The sequence below is a fragment of the Petromyzon marinus genome, chromosome 20 (genome assembly GCF_048934315.1).
Source record: "Petromyzon marinus isolate PM22_M1 ecotype Great Lakes invasive population chromosome 20, UKy_Petmar_22M1.pri1.0, whole genome shotgun sequence".
NCBI classification, from domain to species: domain Eukaryota; kingdom Metazoa; phylum Chordata; class Hyperoartia; order Petromyzontiformes; family Petromyzontidae; genus Petromyzon; species Petromyzon marinus.
The window spans coordinates 431,257-456,130 of NC_133686.1; the positions used below are offsets into that span (position 1 = coordinate 431,257).

The 24,874-nt window shown below is 57.8% G+C and overlaps 1 protein-coding gene across 3 annotated transcripts in view; it reads right to left on the reverse strand.

Moving 5' to 3' along the window:
• Positions 1–24,074, reverse strand: part of LOC116944278 (genetic suppressor element 1-like) — a 61,783-nt gene extending 37,709 nt beyond the window's left edge. Inside the window, exon 1 of one of the 3 annotated variants that reach the window (XM_032957821.2) lies at positions 22,813–24,074. In XM_032957821.2, coding sequence (XP_032813712.2) covers positions 22,813–22,855 — 43 coding nt within the window. In that variant the 5' untranslated portion in view covers positions 22,856–24,074. Of the gene's footprint in view, positions 1–9,086; positions 10,246–22,812 lie in introns of those variants that run through there. The other 2 variants (XM_032957822.2, XM_032957823.2) reach the window with 2 other exon arrangements.
• Between the last annotated feature and the right edge of the window lie 800 nt (positions 24,075–24,874).

Consider the following 24,874-nt stretch of genomic DNA (forward strand, 5'->3'; position numbering starts at 1 on the left):
CACTGTTCAAATAAACCTACCATTACAATTATAGACGGATCATTTCTTTGTTAGTGGGCAAACGTACAAAATCAGCAGGGGATCCAATACTTTATTTATCTCACTGTATTCCCTCGACATCAAGGACGAGTGGGGGACGATGCCAACCCCAGCCGCAAGCGATGATGAAATGCTCGCTTGCAACTTTCATCAGCTAGCTGAGACCATGCCACTAAGGAGTTGAATGGGGTTCTGGGTGGACACCCAGCACTCGAGTGGAAAATGGCAGGCGCATCTTACAGATGACAAGTCGATGGTCAGTGGGCAGATCAGCTCCACGGTAGTTCCTGGTGTCAAGGACATGGGCCCGCATCCCCTGTTCCGTCACTATATAGTCCAGCAGATGTTCTTGCTTGGACCCGGCATGCATCCATGATGTTGTGTGGATGCGCCGATGCCAGAACAGCGTGTTGGTAATTACAAGCCCATGGGCTGCACAAATCTAGCAGTCTCCTGCCGTTGTTATTGAGCTGATCTGGCCCATGCCTTCCAATCACTCCAGACCAGGTGCCAGCATCATGACCAACTCGGGAATTGAAGTCACCCAATAAGATGACTCTATCCCGAGGGGCCACTTTAGCTAGCACCTGTGACAGGAGGCCATAGAAGGCATCTGACTCATCGGCCTTGCCTGCATCCCTCCACGGATGGGTGCGAGGGGCTGGTAATCCCTCCACCTTCAATTAATTACCACTAAACCACGACGGAGACAAAGACAGACACACACAGATATACAGATATTTCTACACACATAGATAGACACGCAGAGATAGACAGGCAAAGACACAGAGACACACAGGAAGACACAAATGCAAACATAGGAAAACACGCACACAAACGTATATTTAGACAAGAAGCGATCAACACAACCACATTCGTACAGAAACGCACACAAAGAGCAGAAGACAAAGATCCATCGTATTACAAACTCAACAGAACTGTTAGTGCATGGCACACGAGAGGGTTGGGTGGCCAACACCACACCTGGCCGCCTTTATCTTCCAAGTGGTGATGTTTACACACTGCACCAGGTACTCATTTGAGGCTGATTCGACCTAGGGGAGGCCCAAGACTGGTTCAGATAATCGCTACCGGGAGCGTAGCCCAGTGCGCTTACCACTGCGCCACCGCTCCCCAGAAACACTAAAATACATGCACGGGGAGGACGGAAGTAGCGGCTCCTTCCACGCTTAATGGCTGCTGCCAGAATTATCGAGAGCAATTTGCACCCCCGCGGCAGCGCACATTTCAATTTGCACGACACCGGGTGGAGCTGGCGGGCTCCCATTGAGTGTCTGATAGGTGCCCACGTGCAGTGTTTGTCTGTGTCCCACGTGCAGTGTCTGATGGTTGTTCCACATGCAGTGTCCCACGTTTAAGGTCTGTGTCCACGTCTAATGTCCGACTGTGTCTCACATGAAATGTCCGACTGCATCCCACGTATATCGTCTGTGTCCCACGTGTAGCATCCGTGTCCCATGTATAGTCTCCCACTTGCAGTGTCTGCTGCGTAGTGTATGACCGGCAGGGTTACATTTCCCAGTGAATACATGGCTGCTGGACTGGAGTTATTGGCACGTGACTTTAGTATCCACAGTGAGAGGTATACTGGGCGTGGTGTGCCGGTTGAAGACATGTTTTCTGGGTCGCTGACCCGCAGAGACCCGGCTGAGATCAATCCCCGCTGACCCCCGCGGGCTCCGCACGTAGGGTCTGACCCACGTCTGGCACCTCGCACGTGCCCTCCGCATTTTGCGGTGTCCCAGTGCCGTCCCCCGCGCGCCTCCCATGGACCGCCGTCCCGCGGCCGTATCCTCAGTCCCTGCCCACCATCCCTGCTCCCAAAGCCGCCTGGTTCACGTACGAGCCGCGCAACAGAGCAGGTTCATCGCGCCGTGTCGCATGCTTTATTGTAAATGTTCTCATCTTTGTAAATAAACAGCGGTAAATAAGCAATCCCAAATTTGCGCCGTGACTAATGAGCATAACGACGAATAAATTAGCGTGGAGGAGACATATTACAGTCCGAGTGGCTGACCCATGCCACCTTCGTTGCCAGGGTCCTGCCCTTGTCGCACACTCATACACACTGCATCATCCAAACACTCCCGGTGCCCAGCCGATTACGGCCAAAACATACGGTTATTGTGCACGTCGTTTCGTAATTGGCTCGGCACTTTATTTGCCTGCCATTAAATTGACACCAAAAGTCCGCCGCTGGGCTCGCAGTGCAATCGGGGAGGATGCCCCTGCCAGAAATCCTGCCACCGCAGAAGCTCAACAGCTGAAACAGCCTTAACAGACGCAGAGAGACGAATTGAACACCCGGTGGTCCATTAACAAATGCCTGACGTGCAATCAGTCACCTAAGCAATGGCTTCTGCTGCTGCTACTGCTGCTGTTGCTGGAGAAGCGTGTGCAATGTCGTACGTGAGCAGTGGCTAAACCGAGGGCCCCGGTGGCAGCTCCCAGTGGAAGCCCCAAAAACCGGGGCGGCCCTTGCCCCTCCGCCGCTCCGTGGGTTCAGCCGCCGCTTTCAAGAGCCTCTTGTTGGGTACATAGACTAACGACGGCTAAACGACAAGTGAAACGTGTCAAGCCTTAAAAATAGCTAACAGCACTTGTGGCAGCCAGATAAATCCATTTTGACACGCTCTCTGCCTCTGGCCCCACGGGAGGGAGGGAGGGCGAGGGAGAGGGAGGGTCGCACGGCGGCGGGAGGGCAGGGGGCGCCCGGTCAGCCGGGTGCCGCTGGGTAAGTACAACTGACAGGTGCGGGCTGACCCCGCGCTCGAGCTGGCCCCGTCTAAAATAGCGCCGGCGCGGACAGTTAGTGAAGCCGACAGTCGGGCCAGCGAGATGGCGAGAGAGAAAAAAACCCAGTGAGACAGAGAGAGACGTGAGCTTTTATCAACTTGTAAGCGCACGTCACGTTGCCACCGGGAAAGCGAACTTGATCCTGACACCGAGTCAGTTCCTTATCGGCCCACGTCTACTCTGCGCGTCTTGGACACCCCTTATCGGCCTGGCTGGTGACGCCATAGCGCTCCCTCCCACGCCCCTGCGCCCTACCACGCCCCACGCTGCCGATTGTGATCAAAGTCCGAGGCGAAAAGGCATCTCGGTGCATGGCAGCACGCGCTCGCGAAGCCCCCGCGGCAACACACTGGAAGAGTTGGGCGCCGTGTGCCACCGACCACGCTGACGGACCGTGCGTGCCACGGCCGTCTCCGCGGCGTACCTGCCGTGGCACTTACAACCCCTCGGCCTGGAGGCCACGCCGTGTCTCTTAACCTCGCATTCCAGGGAGCGCGGCCGCAGCCCCCGGGCCAGCTGACCCCAGCTGCTCGCCAGATGGGAATCAGAGATACGAGAAATAAATAAAAATTCTGCACGGGGTTCAGCGAGGCCGCGGTGTGCTGGGCACATGGGGAGGGGCGACGGCGCCGGTGCCACGGGCGCCCAGGAGAGGCCCGAGCGGCCAGCGTTCAACTGCACGCACCCAAGATCCAAGGCAGCAGCCACAACAACCCACGTTAGCGCTGCCAACCACGCGGAGGCGGTTTTTGGCGGTGGCGGAGAGCGACGAACCCTGTAATTGGTGCTTTGAGGATGGCCCAGATTCGGGAAAGAAAATCGCAATAAATAAAAACAGGGAAAAACCCCAGTAGCGGTGGAGGGCGGGTCACGTGAAAGGGGAGCGGGCGGTGGAGAACACGAGCGGCGGCGCTGGCTCGAGCGCACGGCACCAGCGGCGGGCGTGACGTGCGGCAAGCGGCCACTAAGCCAAGCAGCTGCTTGTTTATTCCTGCACATGTGCAGCTCCAGTGGATTAAATGTCAAGGCAGTGACAGCTATTGATCTCAAAAACCAGTCGGCGACGCACAGACAATATACTCCTCTATCCGTAAGCAATGGCTCCAGAACCGCTTCAAAGCAAGAAGACACCGGACGCCAATTGCAGCGAATGGATTTTTCAAGCCGAGTGCACGGACAGGTTTCAGTCTCCAGTCCCCCGACAACGGTGAAGGCGGCAGCGGTCTTCGAGGCCCAGACCCGGATGGCCCCACCAACGGCCTCTGCCCGGCGTGGGATCGGCGAGAGCCACTCGGCGTCCCCATCGAAAAACGCTCGACAACAAAGCAACGACTCCAGAAATCCCCTCTTCAATCAATATCCACCCATTAGACGCCATTACCATCATATAACTAGAATACCGGTAATGAGAATATTTTGTGCGCGTACCAAATTGATGTTAAACTGTTATAATGGGAAACGCAGAGCGGTACGGCTCACGTTGCAATTGATTCCCTGCTGCTCTCCCCCGAGTCCGCTCAGCCAAAACACGGACCCGGGCCGGGTACGGCCCGGGTCCGTGCATCAACGATGCATTCCCAGCATCGTTGAGAGGCCAGCAGCGTCTGCTCTTGGCGAGAGCCCATTCCCTATCGCCAGCTCCCTCTCCCCCGCGTGCCTCGACAAGTGTTTTCAAAATCGACGCTCAACCAGGCAGCCAAGTGTAACGACGTGGCCACCCTGCTCGCCCACGCCTCACCGTCCGGCGCCGCCAGATTCTCTCACAGTCGCTGCTCGAGCCAGGTGCAGTGTTGCACCTGGCTCGAGCAGCGAGCTAAGGTCACGGGGTGGAGCAGTGGGCGATCCGGAGATGGCGCAAGCTGTGTCCAATGCTTCTGGTGGAATGCGCCTGGGCATGAGCGGGACTGACCCCTCGCCCATCAGCAGAGTGGCGCATACATGCGTAACGGACATGTCCGGTTTTACCCGATCAGCAGAAGCGGCGGTTGAAAGGCACCGTCGTGGCCAACTGCTATTTAGCCTTTGCTGGATATTTAACTCAAGTGGCTGGGGTAATTATATACAGTGATGGGGATATGTAGTTTTTTTCTGTCTGTGACCTGGGATTCGAAGGAAGCCTCTGAAGCAACGCTGGACGAGAGCCCTCGAATTTATGGCCCTCAAAAAAGAGAGCGGTGGGGAAACTGGTTGGCTGTCGAAGCACTCCAAGCTCACCACATGACGCGTCCCAATGTTTTCATTGTTTTTGGGTTTTGCCCAATTTAAATTTGGCTATCGGCCATACCGTCCTGAGACAACGACGTGTGTATCGGGAGCGCTCTCGCTGACCCGCTCATCTCCCCCGTGTTCGAGAATGGTCCATGGAAGGAGATGTCACAGAGCTGCTTCCGAGACCCCTTCAAGTGACCTTTTTCAGCCAGACATTAGTGGACACGCTTTCCCACACGTCCCACTACAGATAAATATTTCACATGGCCGTCAAACCGATATATTTTAATCCTCAGAGCAGCGATGAAGCCAAGTGAAACTCGGATTTAACGTGTTGTTTATTTGTGCTGCCGTCGGGTGACTGGGCTAAGAATAACCAACTCAATTCCCACTTGAGAACTCGGATCGATCACGGTCGGGCGTCTGAAACTCAAGATTCAAACCCAGGCTCTCCGAGGTGTCGGCTCAGTGCACTTGAACCCTGCGCCACCTGGAGTCCTCTCAAAGTAATCTGTCACTGGGAAGCAGTCATTGTGCTCATTCGCAGTGCCATTCCATCCCCAGGCAAACATGGATAGAAAGTCGCGGGCTTACGCGCGTGCGCGCCGTTTACGGGTCCCGGGTTTATGCCTGGGTGCTGCCTCCCCCCCCGCGGGGCCCACACTGGGCCATGTCCACCGTCTCTGATGTGAAGCAGGGCCAGGGCGAGGGGTGGCCAAGCTCCTAAACAGTTCCAGAGGCGCGCGAATACAGTGCGCCGCTCCGTGGGCGCGCCGTGCGTGTAAATCTCAACGCGCCCGCGGCGGCGTTGAGGGGAGCGGCGTGGGGGTTTGTGCTGCGCAAGGCCGCACGTTGACAGTTACACAAAACAATCTGCGGGCGGACCGCGGTCCCACGGCGGAACGGCGATAAATCCAAAAAGGCAAAACGTTTTCGTCATTACGAGCGCATTAAGACTACAAACGACCCGTCTGGCCATTCAGTGCCGCCTTTGTCTTCAACAGGTTGCGAGAAGAAGTGCGAAGCTGTAATGCGTGGAGAGACGGAACGGGGGGGGGGGGAAGAGAGCGAATGAAAAGGCGCGGTCATATTTCATATTTTTACGGCCTCTCTCAGGCTTTTACGCCGCCACAGGCATTTACATAATCCAGATGGCGGAGCGAGTGAAGGGGGTCTACTGTACGAGACAACACCTTGCGCGCACAGTGCTAAGCTTGCGTAAAGATCGTGGGAAGGACGCGCTGAGGAATTAGTCTGGTAATCGGACTTGGCAGCCGAACAATTCCGCTTGACCACAGATCATAACAGTCTGAGCTGTCACGCCTTGAGCATACTTGGCAGTGCGTCCCGTGGGGAGCGGGCCACGGCGAGGGCTCTGGTGACCGTGTTCACCAACACCGCCAGCGCCGCGCACAACAAACTTTTAATCACGCTCAGCGCCAGCGCCGGACAGGGATGGCCCAGGCAGGGCGCAATGCGTGACACAGTCATGCAAGTTTTCACGTTTGTACCGCACATCTCTCAGTGTTGCGCTGTCGGCCATTGTGCCGGATGCGGAACGAAGACAGCGGCGGAGAGACGCTTTGTTGTTGGACAGGGGCCTGAATTTATGGGTCTCTGTGAGTCTATCAGTCTGTTGGCACAGGAGGTGCATCTGTGATCATCTCAACCAGTTAATCCATAAAACCTGCGGCATTCAACCCATAACATCTAGGTCTGTCCCGTGACCTCCTGCACCCAGCCCGGCACATCGGTCAACTCATTACACCTGGGTCTGTCCCTTGATCTGCCAGAGAGCTTTCGGCACTTAACCTGGCCTCAAGGTGCACCTAGCCTGGCACAAGCACCGTGGTGACATCACCACCGATTAGGGTACTAAAAAAAATATGGGACATACCTGGGGATGAACATGGTTGGCTACGTACGGTGGAAAATAAGTTCAACATAAGAGGGTCTCACAATAGCAGAATAGGGGAGGACTGCACATAGACACATCATCGTCCTGAGTAGTTATTACTGTTGTTGTTGTTACGCAACTGACTTCCCAGGACAACAGCTTCCTCGACAAGAGGATGATCCTGAGAACACCAGGACAGATGGCAACCCTGTTCCTAACCCAGGGGCCTGAAGAGCCTGCGTCACGAGGCCCCCGTGCGAGTCTCAACGTGGCCCAGTGTCCCGAAGGCCCTTGTCTTACGCAGGCCCAGCGCTGCGAAGGCCCTGCACTCGCATGGCTTGGTGTCATGAGACCCGGGCATCCACAAGGCTCAGGTTGCTGAAGACCCTGAGGGTCCACGTAGTCAAACTGAATGAAGGCACCGAACAGTCGTAAAGTCAAGGAGACCCAACCAGAACTTGGGCCCAGTTACCTTCACTGCCCCTGTGGGGGAGACCAACTGCCCGTTTACAAAACTCAAATGAGAAAAAAGTCCAAAATTAGCGATTTAAAAAATATAATTATGGGATCTTTAAAATTAAAACCCCGTTATGAGTTTGCAGCCAAGGAATTAAATGCATTCGAGAGGTAGTGTCCCTGCGGAGATAGAGTCAACTCGAGTGCAGATGCTGGGTGGATTGTTCCATCGCAGGATTGTGAGAGGTGGTGGCCAGTAGAGAGCCCTTCATCCAGCAGTGGATTGACCAAGGCTGACGACGATGATGATTTGTCACGGTTGTGTTGACGTTTTAAGAATTCCTAAATATATCGGCTCAACAATGGGCTTTTAATGAACGCGAGATTCACAGATGTGGCCGCGTGCGTGGGAGAGGTGCGAGGGGGGGGGGCTCCCGACTCACGGGGGGCCCAGCTCTCCCCACTCACGCGACCCTAACACCAGGGTCCCCTCCAGCGACATGCTCGCTCCGCAGCTGACATCACAGAGCACGCGTAGCTGCTCAAGATACAACAACGGAACTGCTGCTGTCCACCCTTAAGTGGTGGTGGCGTCACCGCAGCAATTGTGCCAGGCTGCAGGCTGGGTGCACTTTTAAGGCCCTCGCGTGAAGTGCGGAAAACTCGCTTCTGGCAGGTGACGGGACTGACCAGGAGGCACGGGTATACAAAGCCAAATATCCCCCGTATAGCCTTAACCGATTGTTGGGGCAAGTGCCACCAAGGCCGGCACACCATGGGGTGGGTGGCGACACCACGCCAGGCCGCCTTTGTCTCCCCAGTGGCGATGTCCACATATCGCACCAGGTACTCAATTGAGGCTGAGTCGACCTAGGGGAGGCCCAGGTCCGGTTCAGATAATCGGCACTGGTGTTGACCGTGAGCGGGAATCGAACTCGGTTCGCCGGGTTCGTAGCGTAGTGCTCTGACTCTACTACATTGTACCACCGCTCCCCACATGAGTATGCTGTGTAGTGTACACGCATCGATACAGCACGTGTACATGTGCAGAATGCATGCAGATGCGTGCATTCTCGAGGTCTGTACACCCTGGCTGTGTAGATGGCGTCACAGCTCGTGCTGTTACCCAGAATAAAAGCAAATGGAAAAATAATTGCCTCAAAATGCACCCTCCTCCTCCTCACACAGCCCACACAGCCCAATACACACCACGCACATACCCACACACACATACAGCTCAATACATACAAAGACAAGGATCCCCCGTATAGCCTTAACATATGTTTGGAGCAAGTGCTGCAAGCGAGCACCTATGAAGTCCGCCACGGCACACAGCACCACGCCCGGCCGCCTTTGTATCCCCAGTGGCGATGTCCAAACATCGTGCCAGGTACTCGATCGAGACTGAGTCGACCTAGGAGAGGCCCAGGACCAATTCAGATATTCAATGGTGTTAGCCATTAGCGGGAATCTAACCCGGGTTGCTGGATTCGTAGCGTTGCGCACTCAACACTACGCCACCACTCCCCACACACACACATGCGTTAACACACAACGACACGCGTGAACAATAACCAATAACCATTGGTGTTGTATCTGTGGTAAAGATCGATCAATACCGATGTTCGAGGTCTAAAGGTGGGGGAGCGGTATCCCCATCACTCCCTACCTCGGATTGGCCGCTGCCCTGGTCACGCTCCTGGAAAGAACCTCCTCCTGCTCCTCCTGCTGCTGCTGCTCGAGTTCAATCCAAAGCAGCTACCACCTCTGCCCCTCAGCTCGAACACGGCACCTCCTCTGTCCCAATCCAGCAGCACTTCCTCCTGCCTTTCAAAGTGAGATAATTCTCCGGGTTAAACCACAACCACCACCTTCTCACCGTCTACTCCAGCATGGAACCTCCTGCCTCTTAATCCATTGTCAGCACCTCCTCCATCTTAAACCACCACCTCATCTTTAACCTCACCAACCTCTTCCTGCTCTGTTTGAGGCCACCTCCCGCGTAGCCTCCCCCCGCAGGTCGCCCGCGTTGGGCAAGCTTTCGAGCGAGCGAGTGAGCGAGTGAGTCGCCCTTCTGCTCGTAGAAAACATGGCGAGCAACCGGAGACCGGGAGCCAGCCTTCAGGAGGACTAAGTGCACACGCCGCGACCAGCCGTGACCCCACGCACGACCGCACACATGGCAACGACACCGAGCCCCGACCCCGCTGCCTCTCTGGTCGTGCGATGTTCGACGTTTCGCTCCACGTGCTGCACGGAGTTTCTTCAGGCACTGAAGTGAGTTTCTCGCTTTCTCGCTCCGTTGGACCGGCGTCGCCGGCTGCTGCTGCTGCCGCTGCTGCGATCGGAGGGTGCGAGCTGCTCAATTAATTCCTGAAGGAAACTCCCGGGCACGTGGAGCGGAAAGTCAGACGGCATGTCCGACGTTTCGCGGGCGTCGAGCCAAACGACGCGCGGCATGAACAACGCGTGGCTCGACTACGCGGCCGGGCCGTGTGGTCATGTTCCGGTAAGAAGAGAGAACCATGTGGAACCTTCAGGAAACGATGTGAAGGACGAGCTGCTGCTTCTGCGACCACTCAAGGCTTCGGACAAAGGCCACAGAGCAACGCCTACGTCCTTGGGCCTCCGCTGGGGACGGCTTATCTGGGAAGCGTCGGTGGTGGCGGCGGAGGCCGAATGAAGGTGCAGTGAGGGGTGGGGGGGGAGAGACGACGCTGACAATCGCCCCCGCGGTCGTGCCGGCTTCCCGGGTGGATCGCCGCAGCCTTTGAGCGCGCGTCCCCATGCAGCGTGGCATGCCAGCGGCTGTTGCGCCGCTCACCACGAGCGACCGCTGGCTCCCCCCCCACTGCTCCCCCCCCCCGTTGCCCCCCCGCTGCTCCCCACGCGGCCACGGTCGTCCCAGTGGGGCCGTGGAACGTGCCACATTTAGAGCGATTCGCCGGACCGTGTTTGAGATTCGGCTGAAAGCGGCCGCGCGGGCGGGCGCGAGAGTCCGGTTACAAGAGGGCGCGGGCCAAGGGCGCGAGATTGAGAGATTAGTGCTGAATAAAAACAACTCATTCCGAGCCTCCTAACCGAGAAGACTTTCCAGCAATTTCAAAATCGTGTAGAAATATTCATCATCGTCATCGTTATCATCGGCCATGAACAATCTACTGCTGGATGAGGGCCTTTCCAAGCCGTCGCCATCTCTCCTGGTTTGGTGATGTATGATGCAACATTAATCCTTGTACATGACTCTTAGAAGTATTCCATTTGTTAGAAGAGTGGAACTTGAGCGGAAGGGAAGAGGCTCGTGAGTGGAGGGAGAGAACATGCAGGAGGACTCACAGGGGAAGGAAGCGTCGTGGGAAGAGAGGAGGAGCGGAGCGGGAGGACTGTGTGTAGTAGAGAAAGGCTCAGGAAGAAGAAGAAGAGCAGCAGGAGGCGGAGTGGGAGGACGTGGACGAGAGGAATGAGATGAACTTGAGGACATGCCAATAAGTGGAGCAGAAGCAGGAGGAGGGGCAGGGAGAGCAGGAGGAGGAACTGGGCTCCTTCCCATGTGGGCGGGTGCTTTATGCCAACCGCTCTGCTGACCCGGCGCCGTTGCCACCGCCACCTCTACGGTCACCACACCCCACACCTCGATACAGTGCACGGGGCCCAGCACTCGCTACGTTCCCTCGTGCCGCTCGCCTCGCGGCTGCTTCACCCGCAAAGCCGCAGCGTGACGGGAGCCAAACTGAAACCTCAACAACACGGGGAGAAAAAAAACCCCAAGCTGACGGCGGCTTCTTCCTTCACCGCGACTGCTTCACTCCACGGGGCTCCGGGTGGGGCCGCGTGGAGCGCCCAGGCGGGGGAGGGGGCGGGGGGGGAGAGGAGTCCCCCCCGTGCCTTTCTCCGCGCCCTCCGCGATGCCACGAGACGCGCTCGCCACCAGCGACGTGGGGCGCGCACGCACCCCGGCGCAGACGTGACGCGCGGGGGTGCGGTGGGGATGGTGGAGCTGGAGGTGGGGGGAGCAGGAGGTACAGGCAAGAAGTGGTAGCTTTCTTTCGTCCGTGCCTGCGAAGTGACCCAAGTGATGATGACGAGGGTAAGAGGCTCGCAGCCTGTGCGGGTTTTTCCCTCCTGTCTCCTCTCCCCTTCTCTCCCATCCTCCTGTTCCACGGCCCACGCGGCGCTATTCACACGCATGCAGGGACCTCGGAGCCAATCACGGATCCCGTATAAATCAGGAGGCGCTAAGCCGCCTCGTAAATTTAGACGAATGTTTCCATTAATGTCAGCGGTAATCGCGACCCCGAGGTCACAGCGCGCGACAGCATCGACACGCGGGAGTCATCACAACCAAGAGGCATCAAAGCCAGGAGGCCACATCACGAATCACAACCACGAGGGATGGTCACAACCGCGAGGTGCCATCAGAACTCATCACAAGCAATAAGCTATGTAACAAACAGGAGGTCCCATCATGAATCACAATCAGGAGGTCCCATCGCAACCACGAGCTCCCATCGAGACAGGAAGATTTCATCGCAACCAGGAGGCCTCACCATCAACCGCAGTCACGAGGTCTCCCCTCCTGAAGCTCAGCGCCCACCATGCGCTCCGCCCGTACACGATCCTGCGAGCGGAGCCGATTAGGCCCGGCGCCACGTGGCCCTGAATGGGGGCCCCCCCAAACCCCAATGCTTGGACCCCCAACACAGTTCCCCACCCCAGCACAGTCCAGCCCCCCCGCCCCCAGCACCCTGCGGACGGGGTCGCCGCAGCCGGGGTCCGCAGGGACCCGGGGCTCGGTAGGCAGGAGGTGGCGGCGGCGTCACGAGACTCTCGCTCGATTTAGTGCCAATTCGGATCACGGGGCGGCCAATCCGATCATTTCGCTGGGGGGGGAGGTCTCATCAGCTGACATCAGACTCGTCGGGGTGTTTAGCTGATGGAGGATTTGTAAAATATTTATTTGAACGAGACGCGAGCGCAGGTGAGCGAGCGCCCAGACAGGAGGGGGTCCACAGCGACATCGTCAGAGCTCGAGGAATCTGGGCGTGACCTCATCAGGCACATCGATGATGGTTTTTAATGACCAAATGTCTCACGACGGGCGATCACTTATCAAGGCCAAACCAGTACCACGGGGGTCATCTGTAGCACCAGGGTCATTACTAGCACCAGTCATCAGGGTCATCAGTACTATCAGGGTCATCAGTATCATCAGGGCCATCAGTACTACCAGTAGCACCAAGATAAATTGTACGACGATTGCCACCAGTAACTGCCCACCAGCCACAGTGCTCAATTTTTCTGTTGGTGACATGAAGAGGCTGGAGACACAGAGAGACTGGAAACACGGAAAGACTGAGATGGAGAGACTGGAGGTGCATCTTTCATGGCAGTGACGACATTTTGCCGTGTATTAGCGGCTTCTGCCGGCATGAACGCAAAGACAAAGATCCGTCGTATAGCCTCAACAGACCGTTTGGGCAAGTGCACCCATGAAGGCCGGTATGGCACAGACACACGTCCGGCCGCCTTCATCTCTCTAATGCTGATGTCTACAGACTGCACGAGGTACTAATTCGAGGCCGAGTCGAAGTAGGGGAGCCTCGAAACAGCTCAAATATTCGCCACCGTTATTGGGAGTGAGCGGGAAACGAACTCGTGTGGCAGGGTCCGTAGTGCAGTGCGCTAACCACCGTGCCACCACTCCCGCCGTACGCACACGCTGCATGTGTGATGCCGACTCCCCACCCCCACGGCCCCAACCCAACTCGCATCCCATGCAGTGGCCGCACCCCAGGGCTCACAGAGCACCGGGCGAGAGAGTCCAGAGAGACGGGAGAAGTGGAGAGAGCAAGCGGGAGAATGGTGCCACCTCCGCTGCTCCGACGCGTGCCGCCTCACCCCACCCGCCCGGCCGTGCCCTCCTACACGCCTCCTGCGGGTGCCTGCGGCTGTTGACTGCCGGGGGGGGGGGGGGCGGGGGGCACCGCTCGCCCGCGGGACAGATGCCCCCCTCCACCACCACGAGTTGTGACTGATCTAGCCCCACGATGCTGTCCATCAGAAACAGCGGGACCTGATATCGGCCAAGGTGGATGGTCGAGGCGCGCGGTGTTTTGTTCTCGACGGGCCACGCATTCCCCCACCGCCACCCGCGGCTCCCCCCTCTCTCCCCGCGGCGTTTTCATGGCCGGGTCGCGGGGAACAACGAGCGCGCTTTTCGATCCGTGTCATCTCTCTCCGCTCGGGAATGAGAGCGAGCGGGAGTGAGTGAGAGCGAGCGCCAGTGCGGGCCGCCCCGACCACTCCGAGCCGTGATTTACCAATTAACCTCTGCGTCCCCGCTTCAGCGTGGCTAATTAAAATGCCGCGCCTCGGCAGATTATGCAAATAAATCGCTAAGAGGTGTCAATTAGACGGCGTCTCCCGGCGATGGGGGGCGATCTGCACGGCATCCTGGGAGAGAATGGCAGGGGTTGGGGGTCAGCAGCGAGGCTGTCAGAGCGGCGGATGCGGGTAATTAATCACGGCACTAATCACATCCCGGGCCGCTGAGGCGGCGGCGCAAGGCACGAGGTCCACTCCGAGCCGCTCACAGCCGCTGGCAGAGATCGACCCTGACCGAGGGGGATGGCGGCCCGAACCCTCGCCCTGGGCCTGGCCCCTGAGCGGCGCATCAGGCCAGGGCCCCGTAGGGATCGATTTTCTGGTTTGCTCCGTGACAGCGTGGCCGAGAAGAAGCAGAAACCTCGAGAATCAGAAATTGAGTGCAAGCAGAAACAGAACCAACCAGACACTGGCACTAGCTATAGCCCTACCCCTATCCAACCAGACACTGGCACTAGCTATAGCCCTACCCCTATCTAACCAGACACTGGCACTAGCTATAGCCCTACCCCTAACCCTTGAGTACGGGACACTGTCACCTGCCCGACACAGACATGCACGCGCGTTATCAATCGCCAAACGCTTCGCGCCAGGGGCGAAGATTGAGCCCCTGAGTGTCGGCAAGTGCCGGAGATGTTTCACATCTCGCGAGCCGATAACCGCGCCACGCGGCAGCGCGCCTCCCCCCACGAATCTATCACCGAGAGAGCGCCAGGCCCGGGCGCCACGCGTCCCTCGGTCCGCCGGGTCACGCTCTCCTGGCCACCGCTCGCGATCTTACTTCGGTTTCACCGTTCGGGGCTCCCGCGGGATCGATGGCGGCTCTCGCGCTCGCCCGCGGCGCGAGAGCCGTATGGCGGCCCGGGGCCAGTTCCACGGCCACCGTCGTCGCCGCCCGGAACCACGGGACGCGGCCATGTACCGCGACTTGGAACCGTGACTTGGTACCGCGATCCAGTACCGCACTCTTCTACCGCGACTGGGGATTTGTTTTAGGGACAACGGTTCGCTGTGGACGGCGAATACAAGTGGATCATGTAACCACGTGCTTAGTAAGGCTGTTGCATAATTTACTTTCATTGTCAACTTACAGACGTTATATAAAATTCATTTTGGACTTTTTTTCGTTAATTTAGCCAAATACCGACGATGGGACTTTAAAACATCGGTTTGACTTCAATCGATCCGAATCAGAGCGCGTGGAAAAGTGTGACACCACACCGAGTAAATAGATAAAAAAAAAGTTACTGGAAGGGATCTCAGATGTAGTTCTGTGGTATCTACTTCTGTGGGCCGTTCTCTAACACGCGATAGGAGTAACATCGCAAAAACACACACACACATGATGGGAACGTTATTACGGGAGATAAACAGCTGGGGTCACGGGGTCACTGGCTCTCAAAGGCTCCCCCCCGGCCCCTCCCCCCGGCCCCTTGTCGGTGCCAGACACATAATGAGAGCAGCAGCAGCATAACGATCCCCACACTCGCCGAGTGAGCCCCCCCCCCCCAAAGCACTCACCCATCATCGTAGACCTCGCCATGCACAACCAAACCAATCATTACACAAGTCGTACTTTGATGGATGCGGCCGCTGTGACGTACAGGCGCGAGATGCATTGCCGCGCGTGCACAAAGACCCCTTCCCCCAAAGTCACGGCCGCCCCTGGTCCAGGGTTGAGAGAGGGAGAGACGCTCCCAGCCGCACTCGGCCGCTCGGGCACCAACGGCCCCGTTGCAATAAACGAGGAAATCCGGGGAGCGTCGGCACATTCCGGCGCCGTTCTCGACAATGAGCGGCTCCTCTTGCCAGAGGGCGCCTCCTCCCATTGCATGGGGACCCGCCAATTAACTTGTCCGCTTCCGAACGGCCGCGAGCCACGAGCAAGCGGAGCAATTAGCACGGCCGCTTGCCGCTGCCACGACGTCGCCGTGCGCCACGGAGCGGACGGCTCCTTGGGCGCGTGGTCGTCGGCTCCGGCCGAGGCGATCCTTGGTTCGGAGGCACCGACCCTGAGCGCCCGCAAGGCTCGGGGTTGCGACCCGATCCCGGCAAGGCACCCCGGGCGCCAGACGCTCCGGGGCTCGCCTCCGCAAACGCTCGCGACGACCGGAAACCCAACTCGGGTGGTTCTTCAAAACCCCGGCAATGCCAGATTCAAAGTGTCGAGGTGCCCTATCCCAGCAAGGCAAAATTCCTAATCCCGGAGCTAAGTCCGGGCAAAGCAATTTCCCAATGCGAGCGCTAAATCCGGCATGGAGATTCCAAACTCGCGAGCCGGATTCTGGGCGAGTGGCGACACCGGTCCTGGCGACTTGCCAAGGCACGGGGAGAAACGCACCCGGGCGGCGTGGAAGCCACATCTGCTCGTCACCAAATTGCCACCAACACCGCGAATATTAAACACGATTCCTCTTCATAATTAACCAGCGACCCCCCGCCGATGGAGGTGGCTCCCGTGGTGTGCGGCGCCTGCCGGCCGCGCGCAACCTCCGATGTTTGGCACCGCCGCGCTCGGCGCTATTCAGGGCATGTGGGAGCGACCCCATTCAAACGAGAGCTCATCTGCGCAGATAATCCCATGGGCAGCTTTGTCCCCCCCCTCCCCGGCACCTGCACAGCATTTCCCGCACCTCCGCCCGTGTCGGCAGAGCAGCGCTAAGCTCCGGCGCATTACCCACAATGCACACGCATTACCCACAATACACACGCATTACCCACAATGCACACGCATTACCCACAATGCACACGCATTATCCACAATGCACACGCATTACCCACAATGCACATGCATTACCCACAATGCACACGCATTACCCACAATGCACACGCAAGGTGCAGATTAAAAGGCCGCGTCCGGAGGTACTCGAGGTGTGGCAAAGTACCGCCACCATCGCCACTGCCGCCACTGTGTTCACCGGACCTGGAACGCATCGCCTCCCTGGCTCACCCCGAAGTTCTCGTACTCCCAACAGTCGTCTTAAGGTCACGTCTTGAGAGAATCCATTCGGAAATCCCACAGAGCAGTACAAACCCTTCTGAGATCCCTTCAAGTAACCTCTGTTCCACAGGGGAGGGGGCAGCACTTTCTGAATCTGCGAACTCGGAGTTCACACACGGGCCAAGTGGAGCGCCACCAAGAATCAACCGCAACACAACCTGTATACGCAACAACACAACCTGTATACGCAACAACACAACCTCCGAGCACAACTACACAACAACCACAACCTTGGCTTCTGCTCCATCGCGCACGTCTCGTAGACGGATGATTGAAACAACCACCACCTCCACCGCCTCATCCTCTACCACCACCACTTCCATCACCACCATCACCACAGTGAACCTCAATAATCCAGCGTACCGAGCCAACCCGACGCCGTACCGTTGGGCTCCCCAGCAGGGAGCCCGCTAACCGCACCCCAGCGGTCGGCCGCTCGTGGTGGCAGAACCCACCACGAGCACCGCTGCTGGCCGGGCAGAGGCGGGGGCGCGTCAAGGGGGGGAGTGGAGGGAGATTTAGGAACCGCGTCCTCTCTTTTAACTGCCGCGCCGGGAGATTGAAGCGGCGTAACGAGCCTCGACACTGCGGCGGCGGCGCAACGACAAGCACCCAGTTGCCTCTACGACCGCTGCATTTCCAAACCGGGGACGGAGAGGCCGATGAGAACCGGCACGGCGCGCAAACTCGCCGGGGCCGAGCCCGGACGGCGCTTGCACGGGGCGAGCGCCGCCAAGCGCGACGCAAAACACCCGACGGGGTCGTCAATACCACGCTGCACGCGCCCCGACGAGGGAGAGTAGATCACGGGCGACGTCCCAGTGATCACTCTTCATAGCACGTGGACAGAGAGGCCAGAGCGGTGGAGTGGGTGAGGGATAATGCACACACAGGTGGTTACGCAATTGCCCAGTTAGTCAGAAGTCAAGAGGTCAGTCAGACAGTCAGCCAAGTGGTTACAAAAACAGTCAGTCAGTGAATGAGGCAGTCAGTAAATGTACCAGGCAGATAGTCAGCCAGGCAGCAACGTACTAATGCAGTCGCACGGCCTGACAGCGCATCAATAAGTAAGTGAGTCAGTAAGTCAGTGAGCGAGTCGGTGTGGCGGCGAGCCTGTGCGTGGGCCACACTGTAGGCCCGCATCGCTCTGCCCCCGGGATTCTTGGCAGCGTGAGTGTTTGACATTTTGTCCCCACGCTTTCACTAAATTACAGCCTCTGCCAAACGCGCCGCCTCGCATCTACAGTGCCCGCCGCGGGGCACGGCGAGCGGCATTACCGGCTGGAGAGTACTGAGCGCACACTCCGACTCACACCCCCACTCACACCCCCACTCACACCAAGACTCACACCCAGACTCACATCCAGACTAACCCTGCCAGCACGAGTAGCCAAATGGCGCATGGCGGCGCGGGTCATTAACTAAGGGGGCACTCACCCACTCACTCACTTCCACACTCACTCACCAACCTATTGTCTCACTCACCCACTCATTTACTCGCTCACCCACCCACTCACTCACCCACTCATTCACTTACCCACAGACTCACCCAGTCACTCACAGTCACACGCTAATACACTGACATATGCTGAGACATACTAACAATTACACTGACACACATACTGACATATATACATACTGACACACTGACACATTCACTGACACACAGTGAATATCGAGCATCCATGAAGGCCGGCACGGTACACGAGGGGGTGGGTGGCCAGCACCACGCCCGACCGCTTTTGTCTCCCCAGTGGCGATGTTTACACACCACATCAGGTATTCATTTGAGGCTGAGTCTACCTAGGGGAGACCCAACACCGATTCAAATAATTGTCAGGCTAGATGCACTTTGAGGCCACATGAAGTGTCGAAGGCTCACTGCTGCAGGAGGGTCACTGGACAGACCCGACATCCCCTGTTTGACATTCACAGACTGTTGGGGCGAGTGTTGTTTGAGATCACCTATGCAGGCTGGAAAATAGGCACAGGAGGGTGGCCAAGACCACACCTGTACGCCTTTGTCTCCCCGGTGCAGATGTTTACTTACACACAGCACTCGGTACTCATTGAAGGTTGAAACACACACCCGCACTCTTGTAAACACACTCACACAACATACACGGGCATACACACTCATACACACACTCACATACCCATACATACAAACACAGACAAAACATACACACTCACACCTACACAATAACATAAGACAAATAAAAATACCGTCTTTGTCTCCCAAGTGGCGATGTTTAGACACCGCACCATGTACCTATTTGAGGCTGAGTCGATCTAGGGGAGGCCCGAGACCGGTTCAGATCATTAATCGTCACTGGTGTTGGCCCTGAGTGGGAATTGAACTCGGGTCACCAGGTTCATAGCGCAACCACTACACTACCGCTGTCCACCAACACGCACACACACTCGTACACCCATTAACGCACTAACATACACACGTTGACACCATTAAACACCCCCTAACATATCCATTCACATACAACTACACCTACACACACACGCTCTCTCACATACACACATTTACAGAAATGTACACACACAGATCCATAAACACACACACACAGGTCATTCACGCTGACACCCACACACACGACTATACACACAGCACCCTCATATACTGGGTATGTATATACCCTTACATACAAACACTGCACACACACACACACAGACCATTCCACATCCTTATATACAGAAACACAACAACCGCCATTCGCCACTAAGTGGCCCTGACGTCACCACGGCGCTTGTGCCAGGCGAGGTGCACTTTGAGGACACGTCAAAGAAACACACACACGCATCATACTGTACTCGTACACACATCATACTGTACTCGTACACACACATCATACTGTACTCGTACACACACGCGCATCATACTGTACTCGTACACACACATCATACTGTACTCGTACACACACACACGCATCATACTGTACTCGTACACACACACGCATCATACTGTACTCGTACACACGCATCATACTGTACTCGTACACACACATCATACTGTACTCGTACACACACGCATCATACTGTACTCGTACACACACATCATACTGTACTCGTACACACACGCATCATACTGTACTCGTACACACACACGCATCATACTGTACCCGTACACACACACGCGCATCATACTGTACTCGTACACACACATCATACTGTACTCGTACACACACGCGCATCATACTGTACTCGTACACACACGCATCATACTGTACTCGTACACACACACGCGCATCATACTGTACTCGTACACACACACGCGCATCATACTGTACTCGTACACACACACACGCATCATACTGTACTCGTACACACACGCATCATACTGTACTCGTACACACACGCATCATACTGTACTCGTACACACACGCATCATACTGTACTCGTACACACAATCATCATACTGTACTCGTACACACACGCATCATACTGTACTCGTACACACACGCATCATACTGTACTCGTACACACACGCATCATACTGTACTCGTACACACGCATGATACTGTACTCGTACACACACGCATCATACTGTACTCGTACACACACGCATCATACTGTACTCGTACACACACGCATCATACTGTACTCGTACACACACGCATCATACTGTACTCGTACACACGCATCATACTGTACTCGTACACACACGCGCATCATACTGTACTCGTACACACACGCATCATACTGTACTCGTACACACACGCATCATACTGTACTCGTACACACACACGCATCATACTGTACTCGTACACACACGCATCATACTGTACTCGTACACACACGCATCATACTGTACTCGTACACACACACACACATCATGCTGTACTCGTACACACACGCGCATCATACTGTACTCGTACACACACGCGCATCATGCTGTACTCGTACACACACACGCATCATACTGTACTCGTACACACACCGTAAAACGAACACAGTAACCCCCTATAGCTTTTATCAGTCCGTTGGGGCAAATGCTGTTCGCGAACTCCTATTAAGGCCGGCAGAACTCACGAGATGGTGAGTCCTGTACACACACTCCTACACACCTGTACACACACTCCTACACACCTGTACACACACATTGACGAGCAAAGACAAAGATCCCCCGTATAACTCTAAATAATATTGGGGCAAGTGCTTTTCGTGAGTAGCACGGCGCACGAGTAGACGGCACACACACCCCACACACACACACACCCCACACACACACACCCCACACACACACACCCCACACACACACACCCCACACACACACACCCCACACACACACCCCACACACACACCCCACACACACACCCCACACACACACCCCACACACACCCCACACACACACACCCCACACACACACACCCCACACACACACACCCCACACACACCCCACACACACACCCCACACACACACACCCCACACACACACACCCCACACACACACACCCCACACACACACACCCCACACACACACACCCCACACACACCCACACACACCCCACACACACACACCCCCCACACACACACCCCACACACACACACCCCACACACACACACCCCACACACACACACCCCACACACCCACACACACCCCACACACACGCCCCACACACACGCCCCACACACACCCCCCACACACACGCACCCCACACACACGCACCCCACACACACACGCACCCCACACACACACGCACCACACACCCGCACCCCACACACCACACACCCGCACCCCACACACACCCCACACACACACACACACACCCCACACACACCCCACACACACACCCCACACACCTCCACACACACCCACACCACACACACCCCACACACCCACCCCACACACACACACACCCCACGCACCCACCCCACACACACACCCCACACACACACACCACACACCCCACACACACACCCCACACACACACCACACACACACCCCGCACACACACACCCCACACACACCCCACACACACACACCCCACACATACCCCACACATACACACCCCACACACACACCCCACACACACACCCCACACACACACACACCCCACCACACACACACCCCACACACACACCACACACACACCCGCACCCCACACACACACCCCACACACACACCCCACACACACACACCCCACACACACACACACCCCACACACACACCCCACACACACACACACCCCACACACACACCCCACACACACACACCACACACCCGCACCCCACACACACACCCCACACACACCCCACACACACACCCCACACACACACCCCACACACACACACCCCATACACACACACCCCATACACACACACCCCACACACACACCCCACACACACACACCCCACACACACACCCACCCCACACACACACCCACCCCACACACACACCCCACCCCACACACACACCCCCCACACACACACCCCACACACACACACACCCACCCCACACACACACATCCACCCCACACACACACATCCACCCCACACACACACACCCACCCCACACACACACACCCACCCCACACACACACACCCACCCCACACACACACACCCACCCCACACACACACCCACCCCACACACACACCCACCCCACACACACACCCACCCCACACACACACCCACCCCACACACACACCCACCCCACACACACACCCCACACACACCCCACACACACACACTCACACCCCACACACACCCCACACACACACACCACACACACACACACCCCACACACACACCCACACCCCACACACACCCCACACACACACACCCACACCCCACACACACCCCACACACACACCCCACACACACACACCACACACACACACCACACACACACACCCCACACACACACCCACCCCACACACACCCCACACACACACCCACCCCACACACTCACCCCACACACACACCCACCCCACACACACACCCACCCCACACACACACACACCACACACACCCCTCCGTGTGCCCCCGTCCCTTACCGAGTCCCAGCAGGTACTCCGGAGCGCTCTTCAGTCCAAACATGCTGCGCTGAGCTCGCTGCTGCTGGCTGCTGCTGCTGCTGCCCGCGGGAACCGCTGCCCCATGAGTCCAGGAGTGGGGGTGGGGGGCAGCCGTTGGGGGTTCTCCTCACGAAGCGACAACGTTGGGGGTGCGGGGAGACTTAAACGAGGCGGGCGACGATGGTGACGATGGTGATGATGGTGGCGATGGTGATGATGGTGGCGATGGTGACGATGGTGGCGATGGGGTTCGAGGTCTCCGTGCGGAGTCGCGGCGCCCGCGTGCGTCCGCGTCTCCGCGCGAGCCCGGAATAGAGCGAGGTCAAAGGTCGGATAATCCCCGCGGGCTCCTAGGTAACGAGGAGATAACGAGGAGATAACGAGGGGGTGGTGGGGGGGGAGTCAAAGTTCCCTGCTTAGAACTTCCCCCCTCCTCCTCCACGGAGATGAATTCACTCTGTGCCACAGAGCTGCTTCACTCCTCCCCTAGCGCTTGAGTCACTCCACACCGCTCTGAGGTGCCGCCTCCTCTCGCGGGGTGGTCAGCAGGGGTCACGGCGAGGTGAGACGGGGTCACGGCGAGGTGAGACGGGGTCACGGCGAGGTGAGACGGGGTCACGGCGAGGTGAGACGGGGTCACGGCGAGGCGGCATCGGTGCGGAATGAAAGCGATCGAGCGAGCAGGGGAGTTAGTCACGGGATGGGAGGGGTCCCTGAGACTTGGGGCCCCAGAGTAAGGGGGTCGCGGGGGTCACACGAAACGGGGCGTGCACCCCCTCGCGGGGCCGTGGATCACCTGGGAGACGCCGCGGGAATGGCGGAGCGAGGAGATGTTGCTGATGACGATGTTGACGAAGTTGATGATGTTGAGCGGCCTCCGCGAGAGGCTGATGATGACCGCGACACCGGAGCTCCTGGGTCACGGCCGCTCCTCATCATCGGGGGGTCGCGGCGATACGAGGGGACCCCAACACCTCCACACCGGCTTCACACGCGGCGAGAAGCAAGGACGGCGCGGGGTGACGACGACGACGATGATGATGGTGAGGATTATGATGAGGATGATGTCGAGGCGGAGGAGGAGTGAGTCCACTGAGGACTCGTGATGTCGAGCGTCGCGCAGGAATCCGGGTTGGGTGAAAGCGGCGGCGAACGCCGCTCTCGGCCGGACAAAGCTGTGGATGGCTGCCAGCGAGCGAGAGGCGGAGGAGTAGGAGGAGGGAGAGGGGAGGAGGAGGAGTAGGAGGAGGGGAGGAGGAGGAGGAGGGGAGGAGGAGTAGGAGGAGGGGGAGGAGCAGTAGGGAGGGGGGGAGAGTGCGGGGTGGAGGCGCCGCGGGGGTTGCTGGGCGCGAGGCATTAGACGCGGCGGCGCTGGTGCGGGGCGGCCACGCGTGCGGTGATTGTTTGACCTCGGGCACGCGAGACTCCCTCCCCCTCGAGCGAGTGGGGGAGGGGGTGGTGGGGTGCCACAGGGAGGGGGGAGGGGGTGGTGGGGGGCACAGGGAGGGGGGAGGGAGCCCCCGCTCCTCCCCGGGCATCCCCGGGTTCACTCCCTCCGCCTGCATCAGAGACGCGAGGGGGGTTCAAGCCGCCCCTGAGGCTGATTCCCACAGAGAGCCGCCGAGTTCCACTCCCAGGGTTCCGGCACTTCTCGCTCCGTCTCTCCGCACAGCGGGACCCGTGCACAGCAGAAGCGCGGCTCCCTGCTCCTTGGTTCTGGCTCCCTGCTCCTTGGTCCTGGCTCCCTGCTCCTTGGTTCTGGCTCCCTGCTCCTTGGTTCTGGCTCCCTGCTCCTTGGTCCTGGCTCCCTGCCCCTTGGTTCTGGCTCCCTGCTCCTTGGTTCTGGCTCCCTGCTCCTTGGTCCTGGCGCCCTCCTCCTTGGTTCTGGCTCCCTGCTCCTTGGTCCTGGCTCCCTGCTCCTTGGTTCTGGCTCCCTGCCCCTTGGTTCTGGCTCCCTGCTCCTTGGTTCTGGCTCCCTGCTCCTTGATCCTGGCTCCTTGGTCCTTGGTCCTGGCTCCCTGCTCCTTGGTCCTGGCTCCCT